General features: G+C 35.5%; 2 protein-coding genes across 5 annotated transcripts in view; both read left to right on the plus strand.

Moving 5' to 3' along the window:
* The window catches only part of LOC145688892 (erythroid differentiation-related factor 1), a 64,097-nt gene extending 53,590 nt beyond the window's left edge, over positions 1 to 10,507 (plus strand). For 3 of the 4 annotated variants that reach the window (XM_081763058.1, XM_081763066.1, XM_081763074.1), the window contains exons 14-17: positions 587 to 741; positions 2,405 to 2,562; positions 3,286 to 3,625; positions 9,873 to 10,507. In XM_081763058.1, coding sequence (XP_081619184.1) covers positions 587 to 741; positions 2,405 to 2,562; positions 3,286 to 3,625; positions 9,873 to 10,029 — 810 coding nt within the window. In that variant the 3' untranslated portion in view covers positions 10,030 to 10,507. Of the gene's footprint in view, positions 1 to 586; positions 742 to 2,404; positions 2,563 to 3,285; positions 3,626 to 7,163; positions 7,311 to 9,872 lie in introns of all 4 variants that reach the window. The other variant, XR_014132015.1, reaches the window with a different exon arrangement.
* Positions 10,508 to 12,234: 1,727 nt separating this feature from the next.
* On the plus strand, positions 12,235 to 21,702 carry LOC145662242 (uncharacterized). Its single transcript, XM_081727650.1, has 2 exons — positions 12,235 to 12,329; positions 21,111 to 21,702. The coding sequence occupies exons 1-2, from the start codon at positions 12,235 to 12,237 to the stop codon at positions 21,700 to 21,702; spliced, it is 687 nt and encodes a 228-aa protein (XP_081583776.1).
* Positions 21,703 to 22,246: the final 544 nt, after the last annotated feature.

Below are 22,246 nucleotides of genomic sequence, written 5' to 3' on the forward strand. Positions count from 1 at the left end.
TTAACGCACTTCGACGGAAAAGCGAAGAGCAGGATTTGATTGGTAGTCCAGTCTTATTTTTGAATCTTTGAATTTATTAATATGCTTTAGCAATAAGCCATGAAATCTATGTTCAATTTTACGTTAACGATACAATCGGATGTTAAGTGAATGTATTTGAAATATTTGTTGAAGTTTTTATGAACAGTTTTAACACGTTGTCGGCATATTGCTTTTAGGTCACATTGGTGTCTTTAAGATGTTATTACGTGGTAGTTATTGTTATCATTGAAAGGTTTTGTATATGATTATTATTATATCATTTTTATTAATATTTTTAAAAAATCATTCTGAATAAATATATGTATATAAACTGCCAACTTGTTCTTCCCAGCCACGTCAAGCAATGGCGCGAGATTATGACAATTTTACATTCTGTGTCTTTTGTAGGCTTTTTTTTTCTTTGGATTGTGTGGTGAGAATAGCTCACAAAAGAATTGACTTACGGAATTGCAGGTAATGTCATTATGTACAAGTAAACACAAAAGATTTTTCCACTTTAGAAAAGCCAGATAAATGAGGTTTTTTTTTTTCTTCTTTCTTCAAGAGTCAGGAAGAAGTGGAAAGGGAGGTAGTGGAACTTATGATGAAAGCATTGAAACACTGTGATTTAGAAACACCGGGACCACGCCAGCCAATCTATCAATTTAGAGCAGCTACAATATATCGGCGCCTTGCATCATTGTATCATAATTCGTTTAGGTAGGTATCGATTACAGATTACAGAGTCATACAGCCAACAGCATGTATAGATTTAATCGAAGTGTATAGTGTAATATGAATGGGATTAAATAAAAAAAAATCCAGTAATAAATATTTGGCAATATCGTCTCACTCAAAATATCTTTGTCGTGTACGAGTGACAGGGGTACCAACTTGGAATCGAAAGTCGAATCCTGACGATTGGAACGGAATAGAAAGATGTGCACCCCTACCATTCGTACACGATGCGGAATTCGACAACATGCAAAAGGACTTTTTGTCTTACTTTGATGTCACAAATCACCTCCCGGAGTTCGTGCATATCTTTCAGGTTCAAGGGTCACACTGTCACTACTTTTATGCAGAATGACTAGGTTGTACAAAGTTTCTTGGGCCTAGTGAGTTGTCTCTAATTTTTTATATTCAGTGTTCTCTAGTGCACTTCAAGAAGAAAAAGAGATTGAGTTCCCGTCAGCCGATTATCGGCAAAACCTGTACAGTCTATGTAGATAAAACTTCGGCGTGCACTACAATAGGAGGTCTAACAGACAGAAAGCAGTGCCTACTCCTCTTATATAGTAGTGTTTTATGGTAATACTTTATTGATAAAAGTACTCTCTTCAGAAACCAGCAAGCGTATCTCGAGAGATTTGCTTGCTTCTATAGCACCTCGCACTTCTATAGCACTCTTCTCTTGAATATCTGGATCGCACAGAATTTTCTATTCTTGCTAGCAACTAAGCTGGATCTTTTTTTTTTTATTTATTTATTTATTTATTTATTTATTTATTTATTTATTTATTTATACCATTCTCTCTCTGTGCGAGTTGTTTGACAACACCTTCGTTGGCACCTTTAGATTTCCGATGTTATCTTCTATTTGTGACTGGATCCGCCCTTTTTATACTACTGCTCCGCCCTTGTATAGCGTTCCAACTTAGTCCCCATGTGTCAACCACTCTTCAAACCATGCCTATCATTGTTGCAAACTTTTAGAACAATCACACACTCTCACCTTCGTATAGGGTTATGAAAAATAAAATGAGTATCTTTGCGATGTTGCAGTTGATTTTTAGAAGGTTTATTTTGTACAATTTTGTTTACAGCAAGTAGTATAATATCGTAAGCTTAAATTGTTCATCTCATCTTCCTCGATTCGAGTTATGGTAAGTTGTGCTCCATTAATAAAACCTAACCTATCACTTTTAATATTGAAAAGTCCTGGGAATAATTTGTTCTGTAATACATACCAAGAAAAACATTTAATGTTTGCAAAGGCTTTCTTGACTGGATTACTTTAAAATGTGTGATGGGGTAGAATGAATAGAACAATAAATAGTAATAAAAATGGAAATAAATGAGTGATGCACTCATGAGGAGGGCCCAAGTGATAGTATTTTTAAGGATTATTCATCTATCGTACCGTGTTTTGTGTATCCTGGGTATGTAACGGCACAGTTGTGTTTGTGTGAATCACATTGACTAGCTTTTTTACAATATCCATAAAAGAATAGATAAGAAAACTGATACGTTCAAAAGCGTATTTTGTGTTTTTTATTAGTGCATGGAATACTTCTAGTTCTATTGATTCTGTAAAATAATTATTGTGAAGAAAGAATATGTTAATGAAGTGCTTTATATATTTTTTATTGCATTATTACAGGACACGTTGTACTGACGATCCTAAAGCTAGAAACATGCTTCAACTTGCTAAACTTCATTACGAGAAGTCCAGTCAGTTGTTACTAATGTTAGAACACCCGTCTGAATATCTTCGTGTTCAAATGGAACGGATCGCATTGGCTGAATACCAGTTTCAAAGTAAGAATATATTTTTCTTCGTTTAGTTTGTACATTCTTAAATATATGAAAAGGAATAAGAAATATACCATGTGTATCAAAAGTCTGGGGCCATAGGCCAACTCCGTCGAGTAACGATATGAAAAAATGGAAATATAATAAAGTTGTTGGAAAGGGTCTTCTTTCAGACTCTCACCGTACCAATAATACAGCATTGGTGCGAAACGAATTCAATGTATTTCTAGGTTCTCATACAACTATGACTATAAAAGGAATAAATTAACCATTTCACATTCGCAGTTTGCGGATAGTGTTTTAAGTATAGTGTCTATTTGAGTAATACGTACGTACAGAAACGGTAAATTAGTACAGATTTGCATATACTCATAAATATATCTGCCTTCGGGTCCCAAATAACACATGCCGTTGGATACAAGAACTGTGTCTTTAGTTTTCTAGCATCTTTCATGAAATGTTTATATATATATATTAAAGAATATTAGACACTTTAAGTTTTAGATGAAACTTGTGATCTAACACTATGGAATAATCAAAAGATGATGTATTTATTGAACATCAATAACTTCAGGTGGGTTTTGTGGTTAACTAAAACCATGTGCGATTAATTTCTTTGGGCATCTTACTTCGCAGTTGGTTACTAAACTTGATATTCATTTTTGAGTTTGATGTAGCGTCAAAGCATACTTATAGGATGTTGAATTTAATATTTGATTTTCATTCCAGTTGCCACAGGAGTGAGTTCCAAAATCAAGCACCTAAAAGTAGCACTAGAGCTGGCTCTACAGACGCGACCCATGCTGAAATTGATGCTAGAAAAGCTGGAAGGTGCTTCATTAGAGAAGAAGAATGATGCTGAAGGCATGACTAAAAATGGTGTAGAACAGGAAAAACGCGATGACGAGTCCGTGGATGGTAGTGGGTCTTCGTCAGTAGCAGAAGATCACACCCAAGAAGAAGTAGCTGAGAAGGAAGAGGAGGAGAAACTGCTTTTGCTCTTGGAGCAACGTTTGCAATATGTGCTTCGTACATTAGCCAAGCTATCCTCAGGGAAAAACAAGAAAGGGTAAGAAGTGACGTTGTGAAGTCGTGAGTTGTGTTGTGGCCAGGATAATAAAGTAATCACTAGTTCAAGATCTTGATAAGAAATCGCGCCATTCGCAGATTCGAATCTCATCTGAAGTGTAGGCATTCCTTCGTCATTATTTCGGTATTACATCATCATAATTATTTTCCTATTGTCTCCGTTAGCCTATAGGAATAGTCATGAAACATAAAACTCATACAATGTAGTGTGTAGTGCAGTTGGAAAACAGATGATTTTTTTCTTTCTTTTCTTTTTCCCTACTGTACTCAGGTAGGGAAGTTGCCTTGATCCCTGCTGGTAGCTCTTAATATCCCCCACTTTCTCATTCGCGACGGATACTTCGAATGGAGGTATTAAGCACATTCTGTATTGCGTACGAATATAGATAGTGAACCTTGGGAAATATTCCTTCATTATATTTCAGCCGTGTAATAGAAATAAAATTTAACGTTTCTTAGCTATGAGAGACTCGAATTTTCAGTGGGTGGTTTATAATTATCAAAAATATCTTTCTTCGTTTTTCCTTTCTTTTTTTCTTTTTATCTCTCTCTTTTTTTTAAACATATATCAAGATAAGGGATTAACACTTGAAAAATGTCCTTTTGATGCTGCAAGGGAAAATCAGAGAGTAATTGAGTAAATTTTTCACAGGAAAACAGGAATGTATTCACAAAACTGAAATATACATTTTGAAGCGTAAGCATTTCTCTACTTCTTTACGTAACTTCCACTACCATAACTTCTTGATGCATTTGTCTCAACTTGACATGAAGTTATTGATTCCCATGTGATAGACGCCTGTGATGACGCTTGGCCGCTGAAGCGTTTGTTGACGGTGTGAATTTTTTAGTGTGAGCGAGTTTGTATCTTTTGACATATTACGCAAGCGCCATATTTGTTTCGTTTGACATACTTTGTTTCGTTTCCATTCCTCACGTAAGGAACCAAATCCTGAAGATAGCGTGTCACCCATTTCTTTATGTGCAGTAGTGAGAGGTCTGGGGACCTGTCTCACGGATACTTTGTGATAACTAAGCATTTCATGGATGATTATGTATGTTAGTGCATATGAAATATCCATTTCATTCATTATTGTTTGGATCGTTGTCTACTGATCCCATTAATCATTTCATTCGCAACGTCAACGTTCACCTGTATGTGAGTTGTGGCCATATGAAATGGGTTTCGTTTAACACAGCGCCCTACTTTGAACTTTATACACCAGTTCACAGATCCGTTTGTGAATATCATTCGTTTGTAACTACACATGGCACCCAATTGACGATAGATTTCAGGTGGTGTCTTTGTCATTTTGACAGCTGAAACCTGATCCCACTCAGCAGCTCCAACAGTTTGAACGTCTCTAGCTGAATATTATTTTGAAACAATTATTTTCAGTATGTACGAGATGTACACACCTGCCATCTTGTAGAGATGTGAAATAATGTGTATATATAGTTGACACGATTATAACTTCATTATAACGACGCCAAAAAGACCTACAAAATAGTGTCTTAGAACTAGATGTGTAATAGCTGTATCAGACATTGAAAATCGGAAATGACTAAGTATTTGACCACTCGATAAAGCCAGTGTTATATATATTACTTTTTTCTTTACCATATATGAGTTAGATGCATTTGTGAATGGCATATTAAGCATGGTATAAAATCATTTGCCTTATGAGAAATTAGTAGTTCCTCAGAATGTTTAACATAGTAGAAGGTGTCGCAAAAACCGATCTTACTATAACGAAGTTCAACTTTACTTCAGAAAGTACCTATACAATATTTCAGTTTTTGTGAATGTTTTTGTTTTGATGGGAAAAATAAACTCAATTGCTTTTTGATTTTTCCTTGTATATACTAGTAATCAAGTTAACTTGGTCGGTTCACATCAGTTCTAGCGTGAAATAGTTAATGTGTTATATTTGGACTTACACTCCTGAAGTCGAATATTGTTTTCCACTCTAGGCTATGATTGCTTGTTATATATACGCATTAGTTTGCGTAATAGCAGATCTATATAGATTCACAATTTTCACGGTTTTTTAATAGGGAACGTTTAGCGAAAGCAGCTTAACATCCATATGCCGGGTTTAACATGCCCAGTCAAATTCGTATATTTCTCATGGAAACAATTTATTTCGTCTATGAACTTCTAGTCGTCATCTCGCAGCGAGCTAGGGGGCTGTGACGTCATTTAAATACGAGACTTTAGTTACATCTAAATGTTTCTGTTGATACTGCAGTTTTTTTTTTTTTCCCTAATCACAGAACTCATGGTTTAGTCAAGAACAAGAGGAGAAATATGCGTACGTTTTACGTATGAAGTGTTTTTTTTATCATGCTTTTGACAGTTTTTAGAGCCGTACTTTCGGTAAATGTGTTGTGTTCACTTCTCTCTCCTTTTATATTTTTCGCTGTAACTACGTAACCATTGATACAAATAGAAGTTTGTTTTTATTGAAAGTGTTTCATTACTAGTAAGTTGATCTATAATTTGTATTGCTTACGTTAGTATGGAACACAAACATGCCCATTTCAAGGATTATGTGTATTCACTACCTGAAAAATCCCATAAAATACTGATTTAGATTCGCACAAATATTTTGTATCTTCGAAAAAGAAGATGCTATTGAACCGAAACGGTGGTAGGATGTGTTCCATTTCAGTCAAGATAGTTTGGAGAATTTTGTGTTGGAATTCCATTAGGATAATTTCAAAAGGGAAATTTCAGTGTGTTACTTCCGATTTGTGCGTAGTACCGGCAAATAGGTACTGGCGTTTGATAGCTGTTTGATTAAAAATAAAACTAGATACCATTACTTCCTCTCCTGGTGCAATTATAGTGAAAGCTATATTCGCGTAAGTAAACTCAAACGAACTCTCAACGAAAGTAGCTGTTGCCTAAGGGTTAACCCGTTTTTGCCCGAATTTTTTTACTGTCGATTTTTTTTGAAAATTTGTGTTTTTCTGAATGAGAGGCTTCTATTTGTACGATTAATATTAAATTCCGCCACTTTTCGTAATTAATTCGGCTGTTTGGGCATGTTCCAATATTGGAACACCAGGAACGAACGGGACCAGTAGTATTTGTTCCAATATTGGAACACCAGGAACGAACGGTACCAGTAAGATTTTTTCCTAAACTCTGACATTACTAACGAACGTGACAGTAATGTTTGTTTTGTATGTTTTTATTCTACAAATAAAACACCCCTCTATACCTCTACTTTTTCTAGATAGAAATTTCTTTATAAAACAACCGATCAATTTTCATATTTTTATTTTGCAAATATACTTTGTACGAATATTATAGTATGAAATACAGGATGAACAGTATAAAATATAAATGTTTACTACAGAATATGAATATAATTATTCTTTAATGATTCTAAACTATATATCCTGTAGTTCTTATAAGGATAAAATATTAACATGTTAAATTTTCAGATATATGCAAAATCAATATAAATTGATATTTAGGAAATAACGTTTGATTTTCTTCCCTACAGATCTGACCAATTCAACAACTACAATTACATTTGAGTGGGTAAGGTGTGAAGTTGGAGCTAACCAAGGATCCGAAATGTCATGTCTTAGACCTCTACGGATGCGTGACAGAAATTCCTTGCTTGTTTTCGTTCTTCCGCTTGAAGATGGTAGAGAACTATATTTCTGCAAATATATTTCGACTATATTTCGACTATACTTCTTATGAAGCCGAGATAATCTAATGATGGGTTTGTTTCTGTTTTCCTGTAGAGTTGCCAAACATTGTGGAAAGGGATATCAATACAGAACGCAAAAGCAGGCCACCACCATTTTCTGGATCTGCTTGAAATTCTGTAATTTTCAATGTTTTCATTCATCCTATCCACTCTTCCCATGAACTTGTTATACTTTGAAACAGATTTAGGTTGTGGAACTGGTAATTTCTTCTCCCTAGCAATCCATCTCTTTGCAGGCTTCACAGCATTGCATGTAGTTACCAAATGAACTAGGCGATTGTCATTCCATTCCACCATCATGCATTTGCTAGCTGCGTCGGGTTTGAAACAAATGCCCCCACCTTCTTTCTTTTGTTCCCGTAAATCTTTTAGTGGGCAACTCTCTATTCGGTTCTTCATGATAGTTCCAGTGAAACCAATACCCATTTCGGCTAACTCGCTTGCTAGTGAAAGTGATGAAAATAGTCTATCCGCGTATATCTTGAAATGAATATCTTTTGTAATTCAATTTGTCAACTGTATTACAACGTATTCTCCCAAGCCAGTGTCTTTAGGTGTATTTACATCTCGTCCAACGTATGTCTGAAATTGTACCACGTATCCTCGAGGTTCACACATACACCACACAAATAAAAAATGAATTGTTACACAATTATAATCGGTTATAATAATAATAATAATAATAATAATAATAATTATTATTATTATTATTATTATTATTATTATTATTATTATTATTAGTAGTAGTAGTAGTAGTAGTAGTAGTAGTAGTAGTAGTAGTAGTAGTAGTAGTAGTAGTAGTAGTAGTAGTAGTAGTAGTAGTAGTAGTAGTAGTAGTAGTAGTAGTAGTAGTAGTAGTAGTAGTAGTAGTAGTAGTAGTAGTAGTAGTAGTAGTAGTAGTAGTAGTAGTAGTAGTAGTAGTAGTAGTAGTAGTAGTAGTAGTAGTAGTAGTATTATTATTATTATTATTATTATTATTATTATTATTATTATTATTATTATTATTATTATTATTATTATTTCTTATGACTAAATGGTTAACGTTCTCGCATCTGGTGCAAGAGACCCAAATTTGATTCCCGGCAGTTAAAAAAATCATACAACCATCGGGTATCTCTGTAGAATGTGCAATCCTACTATAAAGGGAATTGAACCTCGGACTCAGTGCGCCAAATACATGCGTGATACTAACTAGTTCAGTGAAGAATTATACACCCAGAATACATCAATGCTCCATACCTTTTCAGAAAATAATTTATAATATCATATAGTGCAATAGTATAAAATTACAACCAAATAATAATATGAGCTATTTTCGATACTTTTAGAACGATATGAGTGCTTGCGCCGCTAGAAACAAAGTAAATATAAACATAGAAATCGTATGGAAAGCAAAAATCATTTATATTTTAATAAAAAAGTAATATACATTCCAAGTTGTGAGACAGAAATGAAATTTTACAATAATGAAAATAATGGACCCATTCGTTCCTGGTGTTCCATTATTGGAACATTGTACTTTAGATTACACTGTACAAGTTTTAATTATTACTTTCTTTATAAATCTTTAATATGACTTGAAACAACTCTTAATCAAGGTATCTGAGGCAATAAACGAACATAATTATAAAAATAAAGGAATATTTTCTTTCTTTCTTTCCTCCATGGTGTATGTAAAATTTTCTTAGACAATGACGTCACCACCGCGAGGTGCAAAAGCTAATAGAACAGGAAACAAGTACATCACCTCTTCATTCCTTCCTTGTGAATGCAGTTGGGACGTTCTCAACTAATCGCGATACAATGTAGCCAGCTGAGCAGGTATTTGCGTCACCTTTAAAATTGTTCCAATATTGGAACACCGGGAAAAAACGGGTTAATGTTGTATGATAATGTTTTTACTACACAAAGGCGTTCCAGGTGGTAAGGACGAACTCAGCAAAGGCTTATTTTGAAAGACATTTTAAACTTTTCGTAAGGCCTTACTCATCAAAACATTCCTCTATTTTTATTATTATTATTATTATTATTATTATTATTATTATTATTATTATTATTATTATTATTATTATTATTATTATTATTATTATTACTTTGTGTAAATAAAAAGAGATTCGATGTTAAGCCTTCTCACCTGGAATACCTCACATTCGAGTGTTCTAAAAATGGCGCCCACGGATCACAGAAAACTATTTTACAGATCAAAATAAAGCGAAAATGTTATATGGTGGATTGCTCTCCGTGGCCTCCTTCAACCGCTATGGGAAATCAAGATTTCACAATGTGGCAACATCGCATATTAACTTGGAACCATTAGCGTTGCTCTACAAATCCTTCAAACAGTTAGATCAATTGTTAAGGTAATAAGTGGTGCTAGTGTTAACGTCTATTGACTTGTGCTGTCACACAATATATATGTATATGTATATATATATGTATATGTGTACATGTAGTATAGTATCAATAATAGTTGTTATTTGTCATTCGTTGCAGAAACAGTAGCAGTGCCCAGCTATATAAGAAGATGTACAGTATTACGCTGAAGAAAGCAGATACATCGTCCATTCAACCTTTAGTGATCCATATGCACTCTGTGATATCTCAATTGGAATTATTAAATGAACAGTCTGAGAAATACAGTGAAAATTAAGAGTCTTCTATTGTTTAAGTTAACGGAAAGTAACGATGATCATAAGTATGCAATGACAACTTAGAGGCGAATCATAACATTACTATTATTTTTGGAAATAAACATATTAAGGCTTTGTTTTTTTTAAAGTCATTGATAAACTATGCAATGCAACTATGTGATAAGAACTTACGTAGTTTATTGTGGAAAATGACTATGTAGATATCTATGTAATACCATGTGACTGGTTTATATAAACCTTTTTTTGTTTCGACTGTGATAGACAGTGCTACTAGAGCAGGATTTTTAGATTGCCGTTGTATCTGTGATCACGTTATCAGCATTTGTGCTACGAATGAAAGAAGAATATTGAGGAAAGTGTGTCTGTGTGTGTTTGTGTGTGCGCATAATGTGAAACTAAGTACCTGTATTCATTCTATGATGTATGTTCTTATGTACTGTATATATTATTTACAAATAATAAAACAGTATCTTCGTATGTTACTGTTCTTTTTCTTTTTTCCTATTGTATGATAACATTTGTACAGTATTTCCTAGTAGCCAAATTATCGCACATGCTTGAGAATGTTCGCATACGCAGTATTAAAACTGTCATCGAAATTACAGAGCTTGTTTCTGATCTATGGCGACAAAATTACACACCTTGTGTAGCACCACCAAACGGGAAGAGAAAGAAGCTGCCAGTCATGGAGGCACCTTGAACCATTGACTGTGCGTGACAGGTGTGGTAAGTGCAAATCGTGATTAATGCCGCCAAAAGTAAGTGTTTATTGGGGGCTACATAACTGCTCTTTCCGATGTGAACTACAGTTATAGTACCATTATCAAATTGTGCAAGGAGCGTGGATTCACTGTGTCCAAAAATGGCATATCACGGGTGTTGAAAGGGGCAGGTAAGGCGAAGCGTGGAATGATTCCTGTGGGGAGAAACAGGCCAAATCCCAGCCTGCCCCTAGCAGCATAGAGTTAAATTCGCTAAGTCAGACCTCTAGTCACCACGGAGAATCCATCCACACAGAGGAGTATCGCGAACCGCTACAGACATCACTGAAGACAGTGCACATCATCGTTCACCTCGGTTTGAGGTTGGTAAAGCGACGGTAGGGCTTCCTACAGTGGAAACTTCGCTGTTGAGCAATTGCAGGACCACTAAATAGAGCGCTTTTGATGGTGGCGACATGGTTTCTCTTAAGGTAAATGAAGTTGAAATCGTCACCATAGATCAGAAACAATCTCTGTATAAAGGCTTTAACTAGTTGTATAAGCCACAGTTTATTACTTGATTGGCCCGAATATAGTACGATATTTTTAGTCTAAAGCAGTTTGGTAAGCATATCGCAACACCCCTGTACCTCGCAAGATCGTACCATCTATATCACTCTCGTAGGGATCTTAGATTTTCCCCGTAAGTCTTATATTTTTCTGACACGTTATACGTTTTTACGTTCCCTGTGAAACTATTTCTTTCGTATTTACTTTATTTTAATAAATAAAAGAAATGATAATCCTGGAAACTTAAAAGTGCGAAAGAAAATTAACTACAGGAAGTGATTTTTCAAACATCGTTAACAACGCAAGCCAACGAAGTAACAGTATTTACAGAGGAAAGTAAATACTTACGTTTAAAAATAATTTGGTTTTAGTATCTTAGCCTTCATCTGTCAACACCATCTCGATCATTATTGCAATTTCGATAGATCGTAATACACTGATGTCAAGAGCAGAAGTTACTGTAAACTAGTACAAATAGAATTCCAAGTGCTTGACACTTTCGATATGTTCTGCAAGGATGTGTTTTGTACGTATAAAAAAGGATGTGGAACTGTTACGAGATGCAAAGTCTTCACTAAAATACGATTAAAAGGTGACAAGATTTGTGTAATATACTTGGTTGGATTTAAGTTTACGAGGGTGGGAAGGGTACTGGAAAGTCTTTAGTTATACCCTCTTCCCAATGTTCTGTTTCAATATTTTTTGTTTTGTTTCAAAGCAACATCTTTTTATATACTTGTGACTCAAAATCAAAGCACTAGGACGAATAGACCTATTTTTGTTGTAGATGAAGAGTGAAGATGGATGTCAGCAAGTGGAGTTTATTGATTTTAAAACTAGAGTACTCATCAAGTTCCTTTTCCTCTAGGGCGAGTCTGTAAAGACCATCCATTATGAAATTCAACAAGCAATGAGGATCCACACCACGTGAGAATGGAATTGTCAAATTTAGGACACGACATTTTGACACTAAAGATGAACTCGCCCTGGGAGACCCTCCATAGTGACTGCCCGAAAGAGTGGAAAAGGTGAGATGATTCATACCGACGAAGTTTTACTAAAAAGATAGCAGAGGATCTGGACCGTGAATGTGTTAGTGTCATTATTCGTGATCTATTTAACATGAGAAAGCTTTCCACCAATCGGGTGCCCAATATTCCCATGCAGAACACGAGCATGGAAGTGTGCTTTCTTCCAGAGACGTTTTGAGCAGAATTTTGTACGTTTCATCACTAAAAACATTGATTTACTTATGAAATCCAGAAAAAAAAAAAAAAAAAAAAAGACGTGACAGTGGTTCACAGAGGCCAAAGATGTTTAGGGTGCAAAAGTTCAGTTCAAAGGTTCTTTCTAGTGTTCTCTGGTATAAGGTGGGGATAGTCGTTGATTACTTACAACAAAATAACTAGATCATTACTAGATAGACTTCACTCAGAGCCCACCTATTCCCAAATTAAAAAATAATAATAATAATAATAATAATAAAAAAAATAAAAAATGAAGGAACTGCTGTTTTAAATATGTTAATTTTGATGTTTCTCTAAAAGTTTAACTGTGCATTATAACAATATTTTATTCTTATGCTTTGAGTAGTGTTGTAAATAGAAAAAAAACGGTTCGTATTTTTTCAGAAACGTACGTTTTTTTTAGAAAAAAAACATTGCCTCTCGTTTCTTTTCTAAATTTCGTTTTTTTTCAAATAGTCATTTGTAATGCATCTTACGTCTATTTAAGTATGAAATATTTTTATGTAGGGGTAATCACCGTAAAATGCAACATAAATTAAACGCTAGATACTGATACGCTACAAATATTTTACAATTTACATGAATACCATACCTATTAACAATTCGGGTTTCAGCAGTTTTCATCAATATCAACTAAGAAATAAAAGTAGAAATGAAATTTTGTTTTTTCGTGAAAGCAGGCCTTTAATAAGTACGAAAATAATGTCACGAACAGTATAAAATTCCAATAACTTGTCTAAAGGTAAAAACTAATACTAATTTGCCTAATAGTATTTTTCTAAATATCATATATAAATAATTTGTCGACTAAATATATATGATATGCAGAGCCGGCTCTACCATATATGCAGTGGTGTATTTACGATTTTGTTTCGGGAGGGGCTTTGCTAACTTTCGGGGGGGGGGGGGGGGCTTTGCCTGAAAATGTGAAAATTCTGAAAGATATTTCATATACTATTTCATATACTTTACTATAGTAAGTAAGATTTCGGGGGAGGGCTTAAGCCGGGAAGCCCTCCTAAATACGCCACTGTATATATGCAACACGTGCATTTGCGTGGAACGGCAAGCTTGGATGGTCCGGCAAAATCTGTCATAAGTATATTATTTAAATTAAATATTTCTTGTTGGAAACAGACTTCATGATGATGGTAGTTACATTTACTAAGCTGACCTTCTATTTGAATACTACATTCATAAATTATGTTTAGGTTGCATTAGTTTAAGGCCACATGGACAATGCTAAAGCAAATGGTCGAATAAATCCGAGCACAAATTGCTTGATTGTTGTCAAATGCAAGAATTCAATTCTCGAATAGTAGTGAATATCAGTTCCATTTCGTATGTTATCACAGTTTTGATATGAAAGAAGTCTTGTTTTTGTCAGAAGCAAGTTCCTTATCATTGAAGATAAAAACAAGTTTTTTTTTAAATGTTAGGAGATGTAGAAGAAAAATCAAGAAATAAAGATAAAAGAGCTAGTTGCACTGGAATTGCAAACTGATACATTGAGATTGAAGCTCGATAGTGAATTCTATAAAAAGGATTACCATCTATCCTCTGCAGGTGTGTTTGCTTTATCTTTCACTATCATAATAGATTCACATTTAAAGAAAAAGAAACATACACAACAGAATTGCACTTTTAGTAAGTATTTAAGCCTTTCTGAGTGCGACTGCACTTACCCTCACCTTTGTTGTCCATGCTGGAGTAGCATACTTAAAATCATGACTTCTAAGATTTGTTCTTTCTGGAGAAAGGGGGAGGCGGCAAATTATGCCATTGCACGAGGCGTCAAATTGACTAGGACCTGAATATAGGATGACTCAATTTGAAGTAATGCAGGGTGTTTCAAAATTAATATTAGGGTTTTGAAACTTTGTAGTATCTATTACAATTAACTTACAATTATAAATATTATATCACATGAAAGAGCAACTCAAACAGTTTTGTACGCAAGCATGTACATGCATTGTTTCTTCTGTCTGCCGTTAGAAAGAGCAAGTAGCAAAGATGGAGACTAGAGACCAGAAAGCTTTTTGTGTTTTAATAAAGACTGAACCTGTACAGTGCAACCGTCTGTGTGAAGAATATTAAGGAGACGCTTGCAACTACGTCTTTATTGTTTGCAGTTGCTACAGGTCTAAAACCTACAGACTACGGTTTACGTGCCAATTTCGCAAGTGAAATATTCCTGCATAACAATGAAAATTTTCTGGATCGTATCGTCTACAGTGATAAATCGACTTTTCACCTAAGAGCTAATGTGAACACTCATAATGTTTGCATCTGGCAGTCAGCAAATCCTCAGGAGATGGTACAATTGAAACGAAACTCCCCTAAATTGAATGTGTTTTGTGCCATATGGCGGAAAATTTATGGGCCTTTCTCGCCTATCGACTAGATGTGTGCCGTGTGATGAATGAATCTCACATTGAACACTTGTAATAAAGACTGTTTGAGGTGCTCTTTTACTTGATGCATTGCTCATAATTGTACGTAAAATGTAGTAAGTAAAGCGAAGACTTAAAACCCCAAAATTTATTTTGAAACACTCGACATTTCTCACCAACAGTGTTGGAACTAAGATGTAAAAAGGAGAGAAAATTTTCCCTATAAAGTTATTGTTTACAATGATATTATTATTAGTCGAGACTATAACTACAACAACAACACGAGTTAGTAGTCAAAAAAATGTAATCAAATGTGTACTCGGTGGCCCAGGTGTCCAAAATGGCACACACAGGTGTGTCACTTGTTTAATCCGCTCCAGTGTGGACACTAATTAAGATATCGGGATATTGTTCTTGCAAAATGTGGTTGGACTATAGTTTATCATATTAATTTCTTTTTCTTCTGGTGTCGAATTTCCTTCTAAAATTTCACCCCAGTAAAAAATTCGAGAATTTTCTAATTTCAAATTTCCTTTACTTTTTTTCCTTGTACCTTCCTTCGTTGTAGAAAGATATCCTTAAGACTTGCCAGGTAGATACCTCGGATAGATACCTAACTGTTGACATCAATTGGACGGGCCTGCGCGCAGTGTTGCCAATTAGGGAAATTAAAATTCTCCTATATTTGGGCAAAACATTAGAAATTTTTGTTTATAAATCCGTACCTATACGTTCGAGTGCAAGTCAACTTACGCCAATCGAACATTTGTCCTTACTTAACAAACGAAAGTACAGATCGTTACAATGGGGTAATTAGGGGACGCACGTAAAATTCATATTTAGGTTCTAGCCCTTGATTTTTCTAGTTTTTCCTTACTTTTCTGTTTACCGTAATATCTTTTTGATAACTAGAAGCTTTGTTCCTTAAATATCGCCATAATACTTGTAGGATGTATTAGTGGTGTACCAATGTTTAATTTAAGGTAGTTTGCATCTGTCGGGTTGCAGTGTTGCCAGCTACCAAATATTTTAATTCCAGATTTTAGGGGGAAATTTTGGAAAAATTATATGTTTTGTCTCTATTATTTCCCTCTTGTTGGCTATATCGGAACAGACGTACCAGTATCTGGAAGTCTCGTCTTTGCTCTACACAACGCACTATAGAAAGTTTCAATAGGATAATTAAGGGAAGTACAGTTGAGCTTTACAGTGGACCTTGTTCTCTAATTGGAAAGATAACTGGGCATTTATTCCGAAGTTGGGCGTCCGCTTTCGTCAAGTTTTTTCGCTGTTATCTCCTTTCCACACTTTCTGCAATTTGTTATTAGGTTCATTAATCCATGCTCTTCACAAACTTTTAAAAGATTTTGCTCGTTATCGACGTATTGCTTCACAAGTGTTAAAACTGCTAGTTCGTTGCCCTTGTACATTCGCCATGTTGATAACATAAATGCTCGTTTCTTTCCCACAATGCAACTGTTCTGTTACCTTACGCCAAGTAGTTCCCTCCGTTCGCCGTATAGTCCCATGTTTATAACCGCTTATATATAACAAATAAACAGATTTTTCGAGACTCATATATTATCAAGCACACAAACGATCAATTTATCCCTATATTTCCTGTAAATTTTAAAACTTTCGCTGGAAACGGACGCCCAACTTTGGAATTTAACCCGATAACTGTGATTTTTCTTAAGGTAGAATGAGATATTTTTTATTGACATGCTTACTTTATTAGATATCATCACAAAACTTGTAGGATATATTAGAGGGATACCAAAGCTTATTTTAAGATAGTTTGTGTGTGTCTGATAGTAGTGTTGCTAGCTACAAAAAATTTTAATTCCAGATTTTAGGGGCAAATTTTGGGAAAAATTCCCTTTTTTATTTCTATTATTTCCTTCTTGTTGGCTACATTCGAACAAATGTACCAATGTCTAACAGCCTCATCCTTAGCATACACAGCGCACCATAAAAAGTTTCACTAGAACAAGTAGGGGAAGTACAGTTGAGGTTTATAATAAACCATGTTCTGGAAATGGTAAGAAAATGGTGAATTTCTGAGGTAGAATGAGATTTTTTAAAATTTCATACTTACTTTGTTATATATCGCCATGATACTTGTAGGATATATTCTTTGAGTACTACGGTTTATTTTCAGATAGTTTTCGTCTGTCTGATGGCAGCGTTTCCAGCCAAACCATTAATTCCCGCTATTAGGTGAAAAATTCGGAAAATTTCCCTTTTCCCCTCTATTATTACCCTCTTACTGGCTACATTGAAACAAACGTACCACTACCCAAAAGCTTCCTCTTTGCCCTACAGAACGCACCATAAAAAGTTTCAATAGGATAATTAGAGAAGCTGTACCCCGGTATATTTGATTTTTGCCTCTTAGGCGTAAAAAGTGTCAAAATTTCATGTGTACGACATAATTTTTTCTTTCCCTCTTTGAATGGAAGCCAGCGACTTCAGGATTTCACTGTACCTTGTCAACACACCAAAGATTTCTTTAGGTTACTTGAACCCATATAGCAGCAGTGGTGCTAGATACAAAAAAATTTTGAAATTCGGTTAGGGATTTTTTGTAAATTTTCACCCCTACATTTCCCTCAATAATTTCCCACCCGTTGGTAACACTGCAATGCAACTTACACCAAAAAATAGCCACATCAATTTTCTTAAAAACAAGACCTTAACCATATCAATCGAATGAATAGTTTTTGAGCAATAAGTCACTAACTGGAAATGTAGGAAAACGCCAAAAATGGCCTGGGACCGAAAGGAATAATCACACAATTTTGCTCGTATAGGTTCGAAGAAACAAACGATTTGTAAGTTACGAGGGCTTCGACTCTAGTTCTGTTGATTCTTTCAATAATCTGCAACATAAATCAATAAATAATAGTTGCCAGAAAAAAAACAGACTTTTGAAAAAAAACATGAAAAAGAACGATGTTTTTTATTGAAAAAAAACTTCACAGAAAAAAAACCGTTTTTTTACAACACTAGCTTTGAGGAATAGTGCTTAAATATAAATAATTTGTTCACCAATAATCGAAAATAAAAAACTAAAAGCTATATATTGTTATGAAAAGTACAAAACATAATATATAATTCAGATAATATAATAGCCTATGTCATTCAAAAAAAATGAAGGAACAAAGAATTCACAGTTTCTGAGGCGATTCCAGCTGTAAATACATGGTTTATCATTTTTTTTTTTTTGGTTAAACAAACCAGGATAAAAGCAAAAAATGCATCGAATTGTAGGGAGTAATATGTTGAATAAATCCATTGTAAAACTTTGACATGTTGTTAGGAAAGCTAAAGAGTTCTCAGCACTCCTCGTAGCGCCCTTTTCAGCACCGACGCTAAAAATGAGAAAAGTACCTACAGCTTAACATGGAATCTGAACGACATGAACTCTCAGTTATTTGTAATTACTTTTTTGTGTTTTATGTGTAGTGTAGATAACGGAAGAACTACTTTGACAAAGCCAAGGATCAATAGTTGGTGAGTGGATTTTTTTTTTTTTTTTTTTTTTTTTTTTTACAATAGCAGTTTTAGAGTTTTAAGACAATTGTGATATTTACTGAAGAAGCAATGAAAGATTTCTGTGTCCAAAATTTGTTCAGTACAATAAAATTTACAAATGGCATCCCAGTATTAGCAAGAAAGGAAGACTTGCAAGAGGAATGAGCTAATCTAGCCGGGAATACTTTCAGGTCCGTAGCAAACCAAGTTTCTTAGAAAGGGCAGAAATAAATACCTAGGAACAATGGCAAGAATCACACAGCTGTTTTTTGTGGAGTCTGTAACGGAGCTGTCGCTCCTTTCACAAAGGGTTACTAAACTGACATATCACGGTACACAAATCCAGGAATACGACAAGTCACCATTAATAGTACGATGATACATAATTCAATTATATATTTTTCTGTGTGTTAAGTACAGCAGAAAAATATAGGGCCATATGCAGAGTCGTTCTGAGCGTGATTAGTACCGTACTAAAGAGTTAAGACTAACATGTTCGCTGCAGTAGTCAGTCTTTTAGTGTGACGCTAATCATACGTCAAAACGACTCTGAATAAAGTTGATAATGTCTTAATTTATGTGAGGAAAACATGTAAATTAGATATTTGGGCAATATAAGACGCTTACCACAAGGATCTTTTTTAAAGTAAAACAATGATAAAGTAATTGTGACAAAGTAAAAGAAATAAAATTTTCTAAACGCTTTTAACTTAACATGTTTGCGTCAAAAGTAGTTTACGTGAGTATGTAAGTACATCTAGTACTAACTAACTAACTCTATGGCCTATGGAACCCGGAGGTTCAATGCCGCGTTCACAAAACTTCTCCACTGACTTCTATCCTTAGCCAATTGGATCCATTGAGTTGATTTTAGTTTAGCGTCCCTTTCGGCAACGAGGCTACAACCAATTGGATCCAGTTTCTACTCGTACTTTGTATTCTTATTTCTGCGAGATCCATCTTAATGTTGTCCTCCCATCTACGCCTAGGTCTTCCTAATGGTCGTTTTCCGGTTGGTCTTCCAGTTAAGATTTTGAAAACGTTCCTACTTTCTTCCATCCTGGCTACATGACCTGCCCACCTGAGCCTTCTAGGCTTGATGACCCTAACAATATTGGGTAAACCGTATAAATTTTGTAGTTCCTCGCTATGAAGTTTCCACCATTCCTCATTCGCGTTTCTCTTGGGTCCGAATATTCGTCTCAGGATCTTGTTCTCAAATACTTTCAATCTATGTTCTTCCTTCCGAGTAAGTGACCATGTTTCACAACCATACAGAACAACAGGCATGATTATCGTTTTATATATTTTAAGCTTCAAATTCCTCGACAGAATTCGCGACGACAAGAGATTTTGAACTGAATAATAACACAAATTCCCTGCTTTTAATCGACAATTAATTTCTTCGTGAATATGGGTTTCGTCTGTTAATATTGATCCCAGATATTTGAAAGTATCCACTTTGTCAAAAGTATTATTTGATATTTTAACGCATCCATAATTTGCTGTATTACGATCCCGACGAACTTCCATGTATTTAGTTTTCTCTGCATTTACTTCTAAACTTATGTCCCTACAAGCGTTTAATGAGACCTCTGCATTTCTTTCTATTGTTCTCCTATTATCCCCTATTAAATTTACACCATCAGCGTACGCCATAACCTGGTAAATCCCATTCAACTCTAGGCCCTGGTTGCTATCTTTGATTTTCTTTATAGCATATTCCAGACAAAATTGAATAGTAATGGCGACAACGCATCTCCTTGTTTCAGGCCATTCTCGACGTGAAAGCTCGTGGACAAAAGTTTTCCTACCCGAACTTTACTTTGGGATTCATTTAAACATGCCTTAATTAATCTAATTAGCTTCTTTGGTATTCCAAATTCTGTAAGAATGTTGTACAATGCTTCTCTCCTAACCGAGTCGTAAGCCTTTCTAAAATCAATAAAGAGTTGATGTACCGGGGTATTGTATTCCCACTTCTTTTCGAGTATTTTGCAAATGGTAAATGTTTGGTCGATAGTTGATCGATTTCGTCTAAATCCGCACTGATAATCTCCAATAATTTCATCTATGTATGGGGTCAATCTTGCTAACAGAATGTTTGAGAGGATTTTATAGGACGTTGACAGAAGAGAAATGCCTCGATAATTATTACAGTCGGTTTTGTCACCTTTCTTTGTGAATTGAAGCAATGATTGATTCTTTTCATTCTCGTGGCAATTCTTTCTTGTCCCAGATCTGTATCTCGTCGTTGTATCTTGTTCCACAACGTTTCGCCTCCAGCTGAAATTAACTCAGCCGGAATTTCCTCTACCCCTGGAGATTTGCGTTTCTTTAATTTCTTTATAGCGATTTCTACTTCTATTTGGCTAGGTTTTGGGATATATGGTTTTGCGGTGTGTATTTCCCTTTCTCCATGTACATTAGTTTTTGGCTGCGTGTTAAGCAGTTCATCAAAGAAATCTTTCCACTTATTTAAGATGCTACGAGAGGCGTTCAGTATGCTCTAATACTGACCCCCTCCCCCCTCATATAGGATCATGATTTTAACATGTGTAGAAAGTAGACATTTTATGATGACTTTATGCCGCAGTGCAAGTTATTTGACATTGTACTTTCTTCTTTCCAGGTGTTTGCAGTACAACATCTGTAAGAACTCTGTGAAAATGGAAAATAGTGAGGTTCGTGCGGTCATCAAGTACCTGCAATTGAAAATCTTACAGCCAAGGGAAATTCATGACGACTTGGTACAAACATTAGGACAGTCTGCTCCATCATATCCTATAGTTGCGAGTTGGTGCCGTGAGTTCAGATGTGGCAGACAATCATGCGAAGATGCCCATGCAGATGGGCCACCAGTAACAGTGACCACCGAAGAAAACATTGCGAAGATCCTGGGCATGGTTATGGCAGACAGACAAGTTACCATCAGATATTTCGCAGAGAGTATAGGGTTGTCAACCGGCACAGTTCATAACATCTTGACCAATCATTTGTGTATGAAGAAAGTCTCGCCACTATGGGTCCCGCGAAACCTGAATGCTGATCAGAAGGGGAGCAGAGTGACATTTTCAAGGCAACTTTTGGACAGGTATCGCGCAGATCCAAAGGACTTTTTGACACGATTTGTGACAGTGGACGAAACATGGGTCCACCACTTTGACCCCAAATCCAAACAAAGTTCAATGCAATGGAAGCACACCAGTTCCCCAACCCCGTAGAAATTTCGTGTTCAACAGTCAGCCAGAAAGGTTATGGCAACTGTTTTCTGGGATGCCAAGGGAATACTGCTGGTGGATTATCTGGAACATGGAACCACAATGTCGGGCCAGTATTATGCTGACCTTATACCAAAATTGCGATCTGCAATAAAGAGCAAGAGACGAGGAATGTTGGCGTGTGGAGTGTTGCTGCGTTAGGACAATGCTCCCATTCACAAGTCCGGTGTTGCCATGGCTGCAATTCATACAGCTGGATTTGAATTGGTACCTCATCCCCCTTATTCACCCGACCTAGCCCCAAGTGACTTCCACTTGTTTCCACATTTGCAGCAGCATCTCCATGGACAGGTTTTTCGGGATGACAATGCCGTCATGGATACTGTTAATACGTGGTTGCAGGAGCAAGAGGACATCATGGATGCTGTTAATACGTGGTTGCAGGAGCAAGAGGACATCTTCTTCCAACAGGGTATAGAAGCTTTGGAGCGGCGATGGAATAAGTGCGTTGAAAGGGCAGGGGATTATGTTGAAAAATAAACATATT

Source organism: Thermobia domestica, chromosome 1 (genome assembly GCF_964235325.1).
Source record: "Thermobia domestica chromosome 1, izTheDome1.hap1.1, whole genome shotgun sequence".
NCBI classification, from domain to species: domain Eukaryota; kingdom Metazoa; phylum Arthropoda; class Insecta; order Zygentoma; family Lepismatidae; genus Thermobia; species Thermobia domestica.